Here is an 18984-nt window from a genome sequence, read left to right as displayed (position 1 = left end):
GAAACACCAGTTATTAGAAATAAAACACAGAAACAAAAGTAACCACATGGGCCCAGCACTGTGTGGCTTTACGTATTTACAGTACTGCATGCTGGATGTGATGGGTTAGGCCTACAATCTCAGCAGTCAGGAAGCTAAGGCAGGAAGATTGCCAGGAATCTGAGGTCAGCTTGGGCTAAAACAATAAGGAATTTCAAAATCTTGACAGCTCTCCCCCCTGAGACAAGGTCTCACTGTGAAGCCCAGGCTGACCTTGAACTCACAGAGATTCACCTGCCCCTGCCTCCCAAGTGCTGGGATTATAGATGTGGGCCACCATGCCCAAAGCTCTTGACTTTTTAAAGTTTGCATAGATTCTCAAAGTCATTGATTAGTCCTGGAAGAGCCACACCCTTGATGGAGGGTGTGTCCCACTAGATTTTTAAGCTTCTGCCAGTAGTCTGGCTTCTGACACAGCAGGCTAGGGACAGTGACTCATCTGAAGTTTTGTGTCCTTACTGCCAGCCAACCAGGGATTATGTGGCCTGGTGTTGGTATCCACCCAGCTACAGAAGGGAGAAGACCTTGGGCTCGCTTTGCTGTAAGAAGTTTCCCTGGTGGGACTGTAGCTCAGTTGGTAGCATGCTTAGCATGAAGCCCTGTCTTTCATCTCTAGCACCTTATAAAATCAGCCCTAGCACGTGGAAGGTGGAGGTGGGCAGATTGGAAATACAAGGTCATCCTAGGCTACAGGTAAGTCTGAAACCAGCTGCCCACTGACCATGTCTACAAACAAACAGCAACCAAATTTAGAAAACCAGACCCCTTTCCCAAAACCCCTCAACACAGGCACCATCATTTGTAGCAGAAATGATTTTTTTTTCATTTTAAAATTAATGTTTCAAACTCTTGGAGCCCCATATTAGGTTTCCTCATTCTAACTTACAGCTTTCTCCCAAATCCAATTTAAGAATAAACCTCCCCAGGCTCAGTCTTTCTCAGCCCCCCTTCCCCCTTCTCTCTTTCTTCTTTTAGGTTTTTTGAGATAGTTTCATGGAGCCCAAGTTGGCCTCAGACTTGGTATGTAACTGAGTTCTGGGAATGTCACTGCGAGTCTCATCAATACTTCTTACTATTTACATCAGTAAAGATGAAAATGAAAGTATTTTTATTCTTCTGCTCATTTTGTCCTAATGCACAAAAAATTGTGTTTTCTGCCTTCCTAGACTCCCCACTCTTACCTCTCACCCCCCACCCCAACCCTGTGCAGAGAGGTCTTGTGCGCATTAGTTAAGAGTTCCGTCACTAAACTACACCCCAGTCCCTTGTCCTCATAGTCTACGCGCTTTGGGATTTCTGCTTAGTCTCCGTGTTTGTTGTATATAACTCTTTTGAAGTGAGTGATAGGCCATGTTTTTCTTATGGTTTAGATTTACCAGATTGTAAGATTATCTTATCAGCATTTCTTATAATTTTTTGATGTGCATTGGTGTTTTACTTGAGTGTGTGTCTATGTGAGATTGTTGGGTCTCCTGGAACTGGAGTTACAGATGGGCATGAACTGCCAGGTGGTTTTTGGGAATTGAACCTGGGTCCTCTAGAAGAGCAGCCAGTGCTCTTAAACTCTGAGCCATATCTCCAGCCCCTGAGTATTTTTTTTTTTTCTGTAGAAGACTTCTGCCAGATGGTGCTGGCGGCACACACCTGAATCTCTGTCCCACAGAGTGAGTTCCAGGACAGCAAGTGCTACACAGAGAAACCCTGTCTTTTGTTTTTTGAGATGATGGGGTTTCTGTGTAGCCTTAGCTGTCCTTGGCTGTACTAGAACTCAATCTATAGACCAGGTTGGCCTCAAACTCACAGGGATCCACCTGAGCACTGAGATTAAAGGCATTCGTCACCACCACCTGGCAAAAGAAGACTTGTAGGAGTACACTGCTGATGTCGTATTTGCACATGTGTCCCACGTAGCTTTTCTTTTCTTTCCTCTGTCCTTTCACACTCTCTCCACAGTGCTGGGATCTAACCCAGGTCATGCACATGCTGGGCAAGCACTATTTATACCGCACTACAAACCCAGCCAATTCTTCTTCTTGGTGAATGTGTAGACAGGAATATTTTACCAAAATTGAGAGTAAAAGCAGTGGTTTTGTATGCTAACGTTATTTCACACAGGCCTGGGTGAGCAGCACTTTAGCCAATCCTCTGAATACTTGTGAAGCCCGTGAATGGGGATTACCACCATCTCCACTTTAAAGATGGAGAGCAGTTTCAGGCCCCACCCTGATGGCTGCCCACCTTTGTCTTGTTTCTCCACCCAGTACTTTGGCAATCCACGGTCCATCACCTCTCGGTGTGACTTGAAGGCAAACCTCATCCAAAATGGCTGTGGAGGTGAGATTGAGAGTCCAGTCAGCAGCACCCGTGTCCTTCGGAGCCTACCCCTTAGCAGCAAGGGCTCCAGTGTCTCGGGCTCTGACGTCATCCAGATGACACCACAGGAGATTGCAGTGAGCCTCCGGCCAGGTGAGTCTTCCTCAGGATGTGTTGCTGTGCTGTGGGATCAGAAAAGCCCAATGGTTCCATGCTAACATGGAAAATGGGCTTGGTTGAGGTCAGAGCTAGGAGATGGTAATGTTCATACACAGAAGCAGAGTATAAGGTTGCTGGGGATGGGGCTAAGAGGAATATCTTGACCATTTTTTGTTTTGCAAGACAGGGCTTCTCTGTGTAGCTCTGTAGATCAGGCTGGCCTGGAGCTCACAGAGATCCACCTGCCTCTGCCTCCAGGGTGCTGGGATTAAAGGTGTGTGTCACCACTGCCTGTCCAATTTTTTTTAAGATTGTAGTAGAGACCTTGCCTGCAGGCATGAGGCAGGCATTGTTGCTTCTGCAACAAACAGAATGAACAAGCAAACCCCAACCCCACCCCCCAATGATTAAAATACAATATTATGGTAGAATATGTGTATGTATATGTATACATACACACAATAAATATATACATATGCATACATATGTGTATATGTGTATATATACATATATATTTAGCCACACATACCGCTAACTATCATGCAGTTGCTAGTATTAGAAATAAAGTGAGAACGGTATTGGGTGTTAGTTAGTGAGTACAGTGCCCGGCAGGTCTGAGGGAGGGCCCAGCTCTGGGAGGACTAGGGTCTGGGACACACCCAAGCCACAAAGATGTTTTGGTAGAGGGGCTGAAGAAAACTGGAATCTCTAAAATTCCATCATCATTGTGAACATGTTTCTAGAGATGGAGACACTTGACACTATAATGCCTCTTAAAATTTTGAAGCAATAGTTTTAATACTTATAAAGAGAAATAGGCAAAACCCTCTTATATGGGGAGAGGGGATGTAGGTGTTTGTACTTAGCAAAAATCTCAGTTTACCAAGTGAATTCTTGCCTCCAGGAAGCTCTTCATTCCCGGAGAGTGTCAGGTATGTGGGGATTAGCTTTTCCATTTAAAGCTGTAGTAATCCTTTCGCGTTTTCTCACCAGCCCCGCCCCCGTACCTCAAAATAAGCATTTGTAGAGTGAAAAGGAATACTTACACAAGACTAGCCAGGGACAAGCCTCAGTATAACTTGAATATACCCCAGGGAGGCCAGGTTACCATCTTAGGGTAGGTCTGAAGGAGAAGGAAGGGGGCTGGGTGGTGAGGGGGGAGGGTAAGGGAAATGAGAAGGATTTCCTTCCTTAATCTTAGTTCTTTTAAACTTACATCTTGGGCTAGAGAGGTGGCTCAGCCATTAAAGTTACATGTATTTTTCTATCATGGTGGCACACACCTTTATTCCAGAACTTAAGAGGCAAAGGCAAGGTGATTATCTATGAGTTTGAGGCTAGCCTTGTCTACATTTTGACAACCAGGGCTACGTAGTGAGACCTTGTCTCAAAAAACAGTTCTATCCATCCACCCACCCATTGACTCATCCATTTCTGTGCCCGTGTGCACATGCGTGTGGTGGCCAGAGAACAGCCTGCTGGAATCTCTTCCCTACTTCCACTCTATGAAGGCAGGGATCAGACTCTGGTTGTCAGTCTTTTCGGCAAACTCCTTTACCCTCTGAACTATCTCTCTTGCCCTTTGTTTTTATTATTGCTTTTATTTTTAAAATTTATTTTATGTGTGTAAATGTTTGCCTTACATGTATGTCTGTGTGCCACATCCATGCCTGGTACCTTCAGAGGCCAGAAGAGGGCATTGAATTTCCTGGAACTGGAGTTACAGATGGCTATGAGACACCATGTGGCTCAAACCCAGGCTCTTTGGAAGACCAGCCAGTGTCCTTAACCATTGAGCTATCTCTAGCCTCAGTGTCCTTAACCATCGAGTTATCTCCTTAGCCTTAGTGTCCTTAGCCATCGAGCTAGCTCTCTAACCCCACTTCCACTAAAAACAACTATAATTGTATTTTATTTGTGGGTGCGCGTGTATAGGTCAGAGGCCAACTTTTTATGAGTCATTTTTCTTCCGTCATGTGGGACCTGAGATCAGACTCGGGCCATCAGGCTCAGAAGCAGTGTGCCATTGGCCTGAGAGCCGCCATCTTACTTGGAGCCCTCCTTCTTTAGTTCTTAATTAGTATTTTAAAACTATTTCTAAACCAATATATAATTCACATATCACAAGATGTACAGTTTTAAAGTTGAGGCCACTGGTTCTAAGTCAACCATGAAGCTGGGTCACTATCCCACTAATTCCAGATCATTTTCTGACCAGCAGTTCGAACTAACAAACTCCTCCTCCTCCTCCAAACCATTCATCTCTAAGATGTTGCCTTCGCTGAACTTTCCTCAGTTGTATAACTTGGGGCCCTTAATTCATCCACATTGTAAAATGGGCTTTTCCCTGATGTTTTTGAACCAGAGTCTCGCTGTGTAGCTCAAGCTGACCTGGAATTTGTGACTGTCCCATCTTAACCCTCCTAAGGCAAGTAACTGCCATGTCCCTTACTTCATTCTTTTTATGGCCAAATGATACTCCACATAGTTAGGCTGCGATTTAGTTGATGGATAGACTGTTTCCACTGGGTAATTTTGAACATTCATGTACGAGATTTTTGGGGACCATGTGTTTTCAATAATTTTAGGTCTATATCGAGGAGTAGAAATGCTGGATCGTATGGTAATTCTGTGTTTAACTTTCTGAAGAACTGCCAAACTTTAAGCAGGGTTTTGTATAAATACAAGGATCATGTTTTCCATTTTATTTCAACACTGGAAACTGTATGTCAGGATAAGAATTTTTTAAAAAATCCTTAACAAAGAAGGTTTGAAATTCTTAGGACATGCATTTTAAGTAAAACTTAAAGAGATAAGCGAAAGCTAGAGATAATTTTCAAACACTGGGACGCTCAAAAGCTTCCTTTGAGTTACTTATTCACCTTAGTCTGTTAGTTTCTTAAATATTTCTTTTAAAAAATATATTATTATTGTTTGTGTTTGTGCATGCATGATGTGTGTGTGATGTGCCACACATGTGCCGTGGTGCCTGTGTGGAGGCCAGAGGGCACCTTGTTTTTGAGACATGGTTTCTCCATGTAGGTCTGGCTGTCCTGGAACTCACTCTGTAGACCAGGCTGGCCTGGAACCTGCAGAGATCCACCTGCCTCTGCCTCACAAATGCTGGGATTAAAGGTGTGTACCACCAGGCCCAGCCAGAGGATAACTTTTTTTTTTTTTTTTTTTTTTTTGAGACAGGGTTTCTCTGTGGCTTTGGAGGCTGTCCTGGAACTCGCTTGGTAGTCCAGGCTGGTCTCGAACTCACAGCGATCCGCCTGCCTCTGCCTCCCGAGTGCTGGGATTAAAGGCTTACGCCACCAACGCCCGGCCCCAGAGGATAACTTTTACAGATGGCCTGAGTTCAGATCCCTGGGACCCACTTATGTAACCTTAGCGTTGCTGAGGTGGGAGGGGGAACGGGAAGATTCGGAAAGCTGCCTAAAGTTTGCTGGTCAACCACCAGGAGTATATGGGCAAAGCTGCAGAAGCAAAAACAAGAGAGACCCTATCACTGAACAAGGTAGAAGGCAAGAACCAGTTTTGGAAAGTTGTCCTCTGACTGCCTCGTGTCGTGAACACACAATGGGAACACCCGCATACAGCCCACCCCCAGTTTATTGAAGATGGCAGGAGTCTTTATTGGTTAAGATCCTGCCATGCCTTGACTTGTGAACAAAGTCAGTCTTAGAGTTCTGTTACCAATCTAGCAGTGTTTACCATCTGATGCATGTTCCAGTGACAAAAAGCCAAGTTTTCTTATTAAAGGGAAGCCAGAGAAAAGAAAGTGTTAATATACCTTCCGGGCGGCTGGCTAGTTACTACTTGATTACAGCGGGGGAACCTGTACTTATGAGCTGAGCCTTGGCAGGAATCCTGTGCTAAAGGCAGGCAGCCCTGGGTGCTTTGAAATCAGGAAAACAGCAGGAGACGGGCTGCTGGGCGGGGGTAGGGGTGGGGAGCTCCACTCTCTCAGGTGCAGGAGATCAGCTTCCCTTTGTCGTTCACTTTATTGCGTTTCTCTGATCCTCCCGAGGGTCCTGAGGTGGGATTATGTGGAACAGCAATAGAGAGATGTTCAAACCTGTAGGGCTCCCAGGTAGAGAGGGAGGCTGGGGGTAGGGGGTGGGGAGAGTAACAAATCCAGGCATGTGGCACGGGAGGGTATCACCAGAGGCAGGCACATACCAGCTCTGTCGGTGAAGGTAAGGTCTATGCCCCCTGCGCAGGCCATCGGTTAAAGTCCCAGGCAGGGAAAGACAGCAGCTTGCTGGGAAAGCATGGGAGGGAAGAGTGGTGTCTAAGCAGAGTCACACCCAAAGATGGGAAAAATGCCCGGACTTGTTCCTGGCAAACTCCACACATGACTGTGGTGCCACCAGCCTTCCTGTCAACATGCAAACCAGGGAGGCCACCCTTGCTGGGCTGCTGATGTGCCCCTCGCAGAGCTGACACCCACACGGAGAGTGGATTGAGTGTGTCCATCCCACAAAAACTGCTGACAGAGCACATCCATGGTCAGCAGAGCCCATGTGGGAGGGTGTGGCATTTAAAGTCTCACGTGTAATGGGCGGTGCTCCCACACCCTCTTTCTGTCAAACTGGGAGAAACGCTCCCTTTTATATTGGCAGCTTCCCTGTGGGAAGAAGCATATGTGAGCCTGAACTTTCTCAATGAACTATTCCTCTTAGAATGTAATGCCAAGACACGGGCCACTTCCCAGTACAAAGCAGGGACATCTGTATTTCTCCTTCGCCTTCACATCTGGAAAATTTTGAGTTAAATTTGACTGCCTAAAGCTATAGCCAGTTAAACTGGAGTTTCTGCGGGATGTTTCTATCTCTTTTTATTCCTACATGACTCTCATTAATTTAAAATTACTTTGAATTTTTAACTTTTTAAAGCATTGGAGCCAAGGATTTCCTTGTGTGAGAGCATGGATGTTTATGTACATTATTGGTTTTAATCCCCACTATGACTAGTGCCTTCTTCACTGAAGCAAAAATAAGCCACATGTTGAAGGGAACTGGGAGTCTGCTGAGCCCTTAGTGGCCAGGTGTGGATTCAAACGCGGCCCTCCCAGTTCTGAGCCTGGTGCTTCTCTGTCCATGGCTGCCACTTCTCCACCTGCTCATTAATGGCAAACTTCAGAAGGGAGTAGTACATTCTGGTAGAAGATGTAGGACACTCGGGAGGATGGACAGGTGTTGGAAGGCACACCAGACCCTGAAAGGAGGTCGTAGATTTGGACAGAAGAGGCTCTGTCCATCTGTGGTCCACCTGCCTGTGCAAAGGCCAAAGCGGGGTACATGGGGCAGGGATAGCCTCCCTTCTCTAAGTTCTTTCCTCCTCCCCACCTCTCCCCCACTGAGATAGGAATCCATCCCATGGAAGGACCTGCTGTCTGCCGGATAGGAGCCAGAGACATACTACAGCAGTTCGGAATTCATTTTGGGAGACATCTTGAATATTCTTCTGTCTGAGTCAGACTCGGATTGTTTTTAAAAGTAGGCTCACAACCAACAGGCGACCCAAACTACATCAGTCTTGAGGCAGCTGGAACATTGCATGTAAAAACAAGTCGGGAGAAACAGCCCTGCCATTCCAACCACTCCGCATTTCATTTGTGTAAACGTTTAGCATTCTAGAGGCCTGCTGCCCCATGTGGGTGCATCCCAGCTTCAATAGATACTCAGAGCATCACTGTTTTCATACTTGGTAAACCTAGGTCCAGGTTGCACCCTGGTCTAGCCTATGCAGGAAATCTTGTTCCCATTGGGAGAAGAAGGGGGCGTGGAGGGCTGTGTTCTGTGTCTTACAAGGGCTAGGACTTAGCTTATGGAGGAAGAGCTGGCCACACAGGATACAAAGGGCTTCTCTGATCTGTGGCCCTGGCCAACCAAGTGTGGACCCCTTGAGTGGTGGCGAGGGTGTTTTGGCTCTTGCATTTCTAAGTACACAAAAAAATGTACCCAATTTCAAATGCTCAAGAGCAGTTCTGCCCCAGGCCAAGTAGGACACCTGGCAGCCCTGACAGGCCAGTGAGCTGAAGCAGACAAGTGAGCTGAACTTTGAAGTCAGTCCCAAGGGGTTTGTGTTTAGAAACAAAGACATGATTTAGGGATTTTTATCCCTCGATTTCCTAACTTGGGCCTCTCGCCAAACCCTGGGGAGGGGGTGGGGAGCTAGTAGGTTTCCTTGCTTCCTCCCTTTAATTCCCCCTTTCCACACATGCTGGCCACCTTACTATAGAACCCAAATCACTTTCTTCTTATATTTGGTACACAGTTTCTTTTCTCTTTTTGCTCTCCTTTTAAGTGGTAAACACAGTATGTGCTCTATACATAGTGTGTGCATATCCTTTCATACTTAATGCATTTTGATAATTTTCCACCCACCCACCCCACCATTGCCTTCTTTTAGACTCTTCCATTGGAACCTTCTTCCTAAGTCTCCTTCTTGGATCTGTGGAGAGAGAGAGAGACAGAGACAGAGACAGAGACAGAGACAGAGACAGAGAGAGAGAGAGAGAGAGAGAGAGAGAGAGAGAGAGAGAGAGAGAGAGAGAGAGAGAGAGAGAGAGAGAGAGAACACAAGTCCCGTCACTAAATTTGGAGGCTATATAAGAGCCCAGCAAACTTCAGTGATCTTGGTCCTCTTATCTCTGCCCCTTGCACTGCTGGTGTTAACAAATGTGCTAGGCTTTTTATGTAGGAACTGGGGATTTGAACCTGGGTCATAATTTCTGCACAGCAAAAGTTCTTACTCAATGAGCCATCTCCCCAGCCCCAAGTTACTGTCTTCATTAGCCTCTTTGTCACCCAACCCCCTCCTAGTTCTCATTCATGGCCACCCCTCTTGCTAATTCTTTTGCTTTCTGTTACCTTTTCTGGAGTGTGTTGGCAGACTACTTTGAACCCAGATTGCCTGATGGTGTTCACGGTTAGGCAGGGGTCTCTTTTGCCGAGAGACAGTCAGACACGCTGACACTGGCGTTTGGAGGAGGCCACCTAGGGCTTCTCTCAACACCATACTCACCTCACTTCCAAGAAAATCTTTCTTTTTGGTGGCGGACCATCATCCAGGACAAACAAAAGCTTTAGTTTGTGTGTGTGTGGTCAGACAAGTGTTCCACTGTGTAACTGTTACTTCCACATGGGAATAAGATCTTTGGAATGAGAATCCACCCTTTTATTTGGGCAAGTCACACGGCCTCTAATGAGGGTGACCTCTCTGTCATCACAGGCGACCAGACTGCCTTCCAGCTTCAGGTGCGCCAGGTGGAGGACTATCCCGTAGACCTATACTACCTGATGGACCTTTCCCTCTCCATGAAGGATGACTTGGACAACATCCGGAGCCTGGGCACCAAGCTTGCTGAGGAAATGAGAAAGCTCACTAGTAACTTCCGGTTGGGTTTTGGGTCTTTTGTTGACAAGGACATCTCTCCTTTCTCCTACACGGCACCGAGATACCAGACCAATCCATGTATTGGGTAAGTGGCAAAAAAAAAAAAAAAGCCCACAGAAAGGCAAGTTAGGGGAAACATTAGGCTTAGGTATTCAATGACTAATGATGGCCACATTCTATCCTTGACCTACATGTGAGAACGTGAGCCGTCACGGGGTTGTATCAAGACATAATTGTCTTATGAGGCTTATTTTCTTGCCTGCCTCACACAGCACTATTCTCTCATTAATATAATTTAGCCAGTGTCCTCAGGGAGTCATGGGTCTGGGAGGTTCGGGGAAGACCAGGAAAATACAACAACTAGTTCTTTCTCTTTGCCAGTGGTAACTGGTATGTTCACAGGTACATGGTTCAGGGAGCTGGGGAGATGACTCAGTTGGGCAAGTGCTTGCTTGCACAAGCATGAGTAGTTGAGTTTGTGAAAGCTGCCACTTAACATGCTCATAATCCCCAGCACTGGTAAAGGGGAAACAGAGGACCCTTGAGGTTTTGAGTCTCACAGAATGAGTGCCAGGTTCAGTAAGAGACTCTGTCCACAGGCAACATGATACCTGATACTGATCTCTGAGTTCCACATGTGCACACATGCATGTGCATAATCACACATAATACATTCATACAAAAAGATAAATACATTCAGAGATTTCCCCTGTTGTCTATATGGACAACTATGATTTAATTCCATAAAGCTAAATGAAAAATCCTGTTTCAGTTTTAATTTTATATGTGTGTATATACTCTGCTTATGCATGTATGTGTGTGCAGGTGTGTGTATGCCTCCATGTGTAGAGATCAAATGATGCCCTTGGATATCCGTCCTCACCTTCCACCTTGTTCGAGGCAGGATATTTTTGTTGTTTGCCATTGCACTGCATATGCCAGGCTAGCTGCACGAGATTCCAGAAGTTCTCCTATCTCTGTCATCCATCTTGTTGCAGGAACACTGGGGTTACAGGTTGCACTACTGAACCTGCCTGTCTTAGTTAGGGTTTTTATTGCTGTGAAGAGACACCATGAGCATGGCAACTTGTATAAAGAAAACATTTAATCGGGATGAGTTGCTTGCAGTTTCAGAGGTTCAGTCCATTGTCATGATGGGGAGCATGGCAGCGTGCAGGCAGATGTGGTGCTGGAGCTGAGAGTCGTACATCTTGCAGGCAGCAGGAAGTCAACTGACTGTCACACTGAGCAAAGCTTGAATAAGAGACCTCAAAGCCCGCCCCCACAGTGACACACTTCCTTCAGTAAGGTCATACATATTTTAACAAGACTACACAGTCAAACCACCATGTTCTACTCCCTGGCCCCCAAAGGCTTATAACTGTATTATAATGCAAAAAAAAATGCATTCAGTCCAACTTCAAAAGACCGTATAGTCTATAACAGTCTCAAACTTGTTTCAAAGTCCAAAGTCTCTTCTGAGAAAGCATGGCAATAACTGTCATCCCCCAATAAAAATAAAAATAAAAAAGCAGGCAGTATATTTCCAGAATATAATGGCACAGGATATACATTACCATTCCAAAATGCAGGGAAGGAAATGCTGGACTAAAGCAAGACCAAAAACCAGTACACAAAAATCCAAACACTGAGGCTCCATGCCTGACAAAATGCTCTACAGATCTCCAATTCTGTTCAGCTTTGTTGACTGTGGCATGCTTCTTTCTCTTAGGCTGCGTCCACTCCCTGTTAGCAGCTTTCCTCAGGAGGCATCCTAGACTCTGGTATCTCTAATATCTTGAGTTCTCCAAGGCAATCCAGTCTTCACCTTCACGCAATGGCCCCTCTACTAGGCCTTCATTCAGGGACACCCTGACACGTGCCTGGCCTCAGTGACTTTATTCAATAACTCCTTTCTTCTATCCTTAACTCTAAAGCCAGAACCATGTGGCCAAAGCTGCCAAGTTCTGTTGCATGCTAGGGCTGGAACATTACATCTTCACCAGCCTTCTATCTTTCGCTGCCAAAGCTTGGCTGTCCTGAAACTTGCTCTCTAGACTAGGCTGGCCTCAAACTCAGAGAGATCCACCTGCCTCTGCCTTCCCAGTGCTGGGATTAAAGCTGTGTACCACCAAACTGACTCTAAACTTTTTAAAATTCCTTTTCACAAGTTAGAAATTTAGCTGGAATGTTACCTTGCCCTTAGGTCACCACTCCCTTCTTCCATTTCTTAATAGGTTTATCTCCTTGAACACGGCTTTAGTTCCATTCCTTTTTTTTTTTTTTTTTTTTTTTTTTGGATTGGGTTTTTTTCGAGACAGGGTTTCTCTGTAGCTTTGGAGTCTGTCCAGGAACATCTGCCTCCCAGATGCTGGGATTAAAGGTGTGTGCCACAGCTGTCTGGCCCATTCCACTTTCTGGTGCCCTTTTCTCCTCAGATATTTTTCCTTGCTCAGTTTGCTCCTTTTCATTATAAATCTTCATTAGAGTTACTACTAATATCCGCATGATAGTCTATACTAGGCTGTTTTGGGATTTCTTCTGTCAACAGAATTTATCCAAAACTTTAGCCTCAGGCAGACTCTTCTGACGAGGGACAAAAGACAGCCACTTTCGTCACCAAAATATTGTACGAATGATCTCTAGGCAGCCTACTAAAACTCCTCTCCTCTGAAACCTTGAGGTGGCTCCCCAACCCCAGTTCATCAGATCACATTCAGCACCAGTGCCTTCCATGCTCCTACTAGTACTGCCCATTAAGCAGTGCTTAAAGCCTTCCACTGCTTTCCTAACCCAAAGTAACGAAGTTCAAATTCCTCCAAACAAACGCATGGTCTGTCCTATCTCAGCCCCTGGTACCCACTTCTGCCTTAGTCAGGTTTTCATTGCTCTGAAGAGACGCAATGACCACAGCAGCTCTTATAAGGAAAGCATTTATTGGGATGGCTTACAGTTCAGAGGTTCAGTCCATTATCATCATGATGGGGAGCAGCCCGCAGACAGACACGGTGCTGGAGCTGAGAGTGTAGTCAACAGGAAGTTGACTGTCACAGTGAAGGAAACTTGAGCAAAAGAGACCTTAAAGCTCGTTCCCGCAGTGACATACTTCCTCCAACAAAGCCACACCTCCTAATGGTGCCCCTCCCTTTGGGGTCCATTTTCTTTCAAGCCACCACACTGCCTTTATATGGGTTCTAGGGCACACTCAGGTTCTCATGCTTGCTTAGCACAATCTTATCCGCTGAGCTTATTTCTCTAGCTATTTTTTTAATGGTATTTCGTTATGTAGCTCTGGTTGTCCTCCAATTCACTCTATAGACAGGGCGGGCTTTGAACTTACAGCTATCCTCCTGACTCTGCCTGCCAAGTGCTGGGTTTATAGGTGTTGCTGTCCTGTCTTGCCTGGCTGCCTGTTTTAAGTGAGGGATTTTTTTGTTTTTTGAAATAATTTAAGTGTTTGAATTAGAAAGTATTTGGCAAATTATTAACAGGCAGGAGTTTCTAACTTTTCACCAGATGCTAAAGCATATAAAGGGCAAACTTCCTCTGGTTTTATTTCCTGCTTTTCTATGATTCTCGTGAGGTCTCCTGGTCAGTGGATGTTGCTTCTGCAAGCAGTAGCTCAGGGATCTAGACCCCTTGCACACATGGCTGCAAGGTCAACCTGCCCGGAGGACTGTCTGCTCCATACTCTGAAATTGGAGGCCAAATAAGTCAAGTGGCGGTGACGTACATCTTTAATTCCAGCAGATCTCTGAGTTCAAGGCCAGCCTGGTTTACGGTGCTGGTTGTAGGACAGCCAGGGCTACTCAGAAAGAGAAACCCTGTCTTGAAAAAACAAACAAAAAAACAGAAAAAGAAAGAAAAGAAAACTCCAGTGAGATAAACAGTTTTAAATATAGATGTATTCAAAGTTCCTTAAGCATAAAGAGATGCTAGACATCATTTCCTGGGTGTAGCTTCTTCAGGGCCATAAACTAGGTTATGATTAGTACATCTGGTCTCTAAGGCCCCTCTGTCAGCTGTCCCCAGGCCTCATTGTTGGAGTTTTGCTACTTCCTGGGAGCAGCAGCATCTGAATCAAAACATTTTTGGGATCCATTGGAACAGAGATTCTATCCTGTCCTTTCTGTTCCTGCCCTGATTGGGCTCTGACTCTCAGACAGGGTGTGTCTGCACCCACAGAGATGCTGGACTGGGAGCTGGCAGAGGATCAGGGACCAGTTTAGATGCTTAGCATTCAAATAGTCAAGGCTATTGCACATAGCTATTCAGAGTTCCTACTCGAAGCCCTCCAGGCAGACACAGTGGAAGACAGTGCAATTCTTGACAGCACTCTGAAAAGCTGTTCCTAAGACAGGAAATCACTGAAGAAAGCATGTTAGGCGGGAAACATCAATTCTAAGTCATGTAAATCTCTCTTTTGTATGCCAGGAAGTACCAGGAAAGACACTGTAGCTCTGGGGAGTGGGCTGAGCTTCCCACCCTGGCATCCCCAGTCTCCATGGAGAGTCCTTTGCAACTTGAGAGGGCAGGCTGGTCCTGTAATCTAGCTGTCCCACACCAGGTCTGAGACAACACATGTGTTGTTTGCTTTTCTGTTTTTAAGGCTCTGTTAGATACTGACATCTAAAAACCAACTAGCCATAAATTACCAGAATTTCTAGGTTTTCTCCACTCAGTATACAATGCACCAGAAACACTAAATCTGAATAAGTGCCAGACTTGCCATGGGGAGAAAGAAGTAATATAAGCATCAGATTAAAGACCAGTTTACTAGCTGTCCCGAGTCACAGGAATACCTCTAGAAGTCGGGATACTCACTGACACCCCATTTTTAGTCTCCGGTTGAGGAACTTTTATTTCCTTAATCGTGCTGGCATCGAGATACATTCATTTAAAAACATGGATGTTTAAAAGCATCTCTACCACTATTGATGTTTCTACCACCCTTAGAGTGTTTCCCCAGGAAGCCATGGTGTTCCTTTGTCACCTTGAAGGTGTCATTCCACTGCCTTCTAGCATCTGTGCCTGAGGTGTCTGCTGTTTACCTAACCCTGCTCTGTCACATGCTGTGTCTCCACTGGGGTTACTGTTTTACATTGTTTCCTTTGTTCAGAGCTTAGTGGGCTGTGTCTTCTGTGTCTGGAAGGTTCTAACAGTATCCTTGATTGTTTCCTCCTTCCTGCCTCCATGCTCATCCACTTAGGTGTCACCTGGAGCTTCTCAGTCTAAATGTCATGTTTCTTATTTTTCCTTATACAACTCCCTCCCCACAGCTGAGTAACATAAAAAATCCTTCTAGGTTACAATTTTGTTCTTCAGTTTGATCTGTAAACCAAAGTGCTTTTGACCTCTGTGACTGTATTTTTTCTACCTACCAGCCCTCCCTCCCTCCCTCCCCTCCATTCACCCACCCACCCATTCACCCACCCATTCACCCATCCATCCATGTCTAGGTTTATTTGAGACAGGGTTTCTCTGTGTAGCTTTGGCTGTCCTGGAACTCACTATGCAGACCAGAGGTCCCCCTGCCCCTGCCTCCTGAGTACTGAGATTAAAGGTGAGCACGGCCACCGCCTGGCTCTTACTATGATTTTTACTTGGTCCTTTTCTCAGAGCCTTGTGTTTTAGATAATTTGTTTTTAATTTTCTGGTAGTTTCCCATCTGGATTTTGGCTGCCATTCCTTCCAATTTTTGACTGTTTCAAAAGTCCTGTCTTAGGGATTTTTCAGGGCACTCTGTTCTTGAGTGTGAGGTTTGCTGACATTCCTTGGGCCTGCTAGCCTCTCACGTGGTGTGAAATGTTTTCCTTAGCTCATCTTCATCAGAGCCTGTTTTCCACTGGGGCCTTTGGTGTTGACAGTGGGGCTGGTTTTCCTGCTAATTTCTCAGCTGGCGGTTTCTTTCCTTTTTGGTCTCACTGTATAGCCCTGGCTGTCCTGGATCTCACAGAGACCCACCTGTCTCTGCCTCCCAAGTTCTGGGATTAAATGCTGACCATCACCACCTAGAAGTTGGGAATTCTCATTACCAGAGCCTTAGTAAAGGACCTGGGTCTGGTTCCCAGCACCCACACTGGTCGGTTCACAACTGCCTGTAATTCTGGGTTCACGGCATCTGATGCCTTTTTCTACTCCCGCAGCACCAGCATGTACAGGGCATATATACATACATATATTTTTTAATTTATGTATATGCATGCATGTGTGTGCAGTTAGCTTGAACTCATTAATAAACTCTGAGTCACCAATAATGAGTTGGTGTCCCATTAAGGAAAGAGATAAAAGCACGTTTTGGTGTCATTTAACCAAGACCAAGCCAGATTTGAATTCTCTATTCCATGCTCTGTATATCATGTGTCCTCTGTCTGTCATATGAGTCTGAATTGACGCCTGCCCGAAGGCTTTCTTGTGAATCTGCCTGTGTCTGTGTCTATCCCTAACAGAGGGCTCTGTAAGCACAAGTTTTCTGGCCCGTTGGGGTCCCACTGTCCTTGAGCCCCAAATAAACACACAGACACTGTATTAATTATGAAACTGTTGGCTGATGACCAGGGCGTCTTATTGGCTAGCTCTGTCTTAATTATTAACCCATTTCTGTTAATCTAAGTATTTCCATGTCTTCTTATCTTACTGGAGAACGCCTGGTGCGTCCTACCTTCCTGGTCTCACATGGTGTCCCAGCCTGCCTACGTTTCCCAAAATTCTCATCTCCTAGCCCTGTCTATATTTCCTGCCTGACCAATCAGCCAATCAATGTTTTATTCATCAACCAATAAGAGAAACATATACACAGAAGGGCAACCCCCATCAGGACTCTGCACTGTTTTTATTGAACAGCATAGAAAGCAACCTATAGGGAAGGAATGAGGTTTTTTAATGTAAATTAACCCATTTAGCCGGGCGTTGGTGGCACACGCCTTTAATCCCAGCACTCTGGAGGCAGAGGCAGGTGGATCTCTGTGAGTTCGAGGCCAGCCTGGTCTACCAAGCAAGTTCCAGGACAGCCTCCAAAACAATACAGAGAAACCCTGTCTTGAAAAAAAAAATTAGCCCATTTATTGAGGGCTTGGCCAGTCTCAAATGTATCTCTTCCACTGGTCTTTCATACCCTTCAGTCCTCTGATGGCAGATTTCACTGTGAGAGCAACAGTGATGTAGGTCCAGGCCCTACCAGCCACTGTTTTCGTGATGGAATCACAGTGCTACAGATGCCAACTACTTGTCTCTTCATCTTGGTCTTGCTGCAGAAGGAGCAGGTGTACTCTGCATACTGTCTGATTTAGATTTTCTTCTCTGTTTTCCTGAGGTAGACACCATCTCATGTCCCATATTTCCTGTCAGTGACCCTCTTGGTTTGTTTAGGCATGTCTCCAGAACTTAAGCCCAAGCCCAGAGAGGAAGAGATACTTTACAGAAAATTAGAATTTTGCAAGAGACTAAGTCACTGACTCCAGCTGACCGAGATAAACAGTATTATTACAAACATCGTCGTTTGTCAAGTCATATCCAAATGCAATGTTCAGCATTTATGGTGGATATTCTTTCAGAAGATTACTTTCAGCCTCTATTTTTGTTCTTTTCAACAAATGGTACACAGTCACTACTCTGGGTCAGGGGCATGGACAAGGACATAACTTAAGATAGCAGCTGTGCATTGACTGAGGTTGTAAAGTTGATTACATGGGAAATCAAAGGCATACAAGGCTGGGTGTTACATTGTTCTCTTAAAGGCAGGTTAAGCAAACAGGCTGATCACAGAAGACAGCAGTCCTAGGTCTTACGTGACTTCCAGGTGTATTATTAACTGAGTTGTAAGATCCAGCAAAAGCTCCAGTTTCTTAGAATATAAGAGATATTTTTATAATACTGCATCACATGTGTATGTCTGTGTTTGTATGCTTTTTATTAGGACCAGCTTCTTTTCACCCCTTAAGAGAACTCTTGGGTCCCACTCCCTCTCTTCATCTCATTCATTTATAAACTATTTCCTCTTCTCTTGTAGCCTTTAATCATGGCTGTCTAGGTACATTTTTTAAATTATATTTTGTCAAGAAGTTCTCTGTGTTCACAATAAGAGAGGTGTCTTCCATTTTAACTCCATATACAATTTTGTCTTGAATATTGTCTTCAAATTAGATTCACTGGTTTTTGTTTGTTGTGTTGTTTGTTTTGTTTGTTTGTTTTTTTGAGACAGATTTTCTGTGTGTAGCGTTGGAGCCTGTCCTGGTACTTGCTCTGTAGACAAGGTTGGCCTCTGAGATTGCCTGCCTCTGCCTCCTCTGAGTGCTGGGATTAATGGATTGTGGCACTACTGCCCAGCCCGATTCACTGGTTTTTCAAGACAGGGTTTCTCTGTGTAACCATGGCTGTCCTGGAATTCAGTCTGTAGACCAGGCTGGCCCTGAACTTAGAGAACCACCTGCCTCTTCCTCCCAAGTGCTGAGACTAAAGGCATGCACCACCACTCGGCTCTGGATTCACTATTTACATGAATGTATGGGAACATGCATGCATGCTTGCATGCACACACATGCATATGCATAGGACACATTCTCCCCCCATCTATATTTATCTTCATCTTCCTGGTTAATAATCTTAAACTCAGTAACTCTTCTTAAATGTTCCTCCACTGGATTCCATAGTACAGACACAATGTGTGTGTGGTGGTTAGCCTTCTGGTGACTTTAAAACACAGATCTCTAGGCCACTCTGGAGCAACTCCCAGGACTAAGCCAGAAGTCTGGTCCCATGCTGTTTCAGTGACAGTAGAGAGCTTCCCAGTGTCTGAGTGGCAAAGCTGTGTTCACTGGGCAATATCACATTGCCTTTAGTTCAGGCTTCTCTCCAGCAGACACTCTTCATTTCTCTGTAGCAAGAGCTGAGGGAGGTGTAAACACTGAGGGATGCTTCTCCCAGCTCTCCTGGTTTCTCCCTTCACAGCAGTTATTCCGTCTCTCCTCCAACCGTCACAACAAGCACACACCCAAGGTTCTAAATGGTGGCAGTGAACAACAGAAGGGAGTAGGAGCTTGGAGGAAGAATGGAATGCTGTTGTGGGTG

At 45.3% G+C, this 18984-nt stretch overlaps 1 protein-coding gene and 1 pseudogene across 1 annotated transcript in view; one reads left to right on the top strand and one right to left on the bottom strand.

The window, feature by feature from the left end:
• Itgb5 (integrin subunit beta 5) overlaps positions 1 to 18984 on the top strand; it is a 109163-nt gene that overhangs the window by 22863 nt on the left and 67316 nt on the right. Inside the window, exons 3-4 of the mRNA XM_040750877.1 lie at positions 2301 to 2505; positions 9754 to 10003. Coding sequence (XP_040606811.1) covers positions 2301 to 2505; positions 9754 to 10003 — 455 coding nt within the window. The remainder of the gene's footprint in view (positions 1 to 2300; positions 2506 to 9753; positions 10004 to 18984) is intronic.
• Positions 17001 to 17290, bottom strand: LOC121141832 (annotated as a pseudogene).

The sequence above is a fragment of the Mesocricetus auratus genome, unplaced genomic scaffold, assembly GCF_017639785.1.
Source record: "Mesocricetus auratus isolate SY011 unplaced genomic scaffold, BCM_Maur_2.0 Super-Scaffold_100008, whole genome shotgun sequence".
Lineage (NCBI taxonomy): Eukaryota > Metazoa > Chordata > Mammalia > Rodentia > Cricetidae > Mesocricetus > Mesocricetus auratus.
Note: the sequence above shows the minus strand (reverse complement) of the source record. Positions and strands in the feature narration are given on the sequence as shown.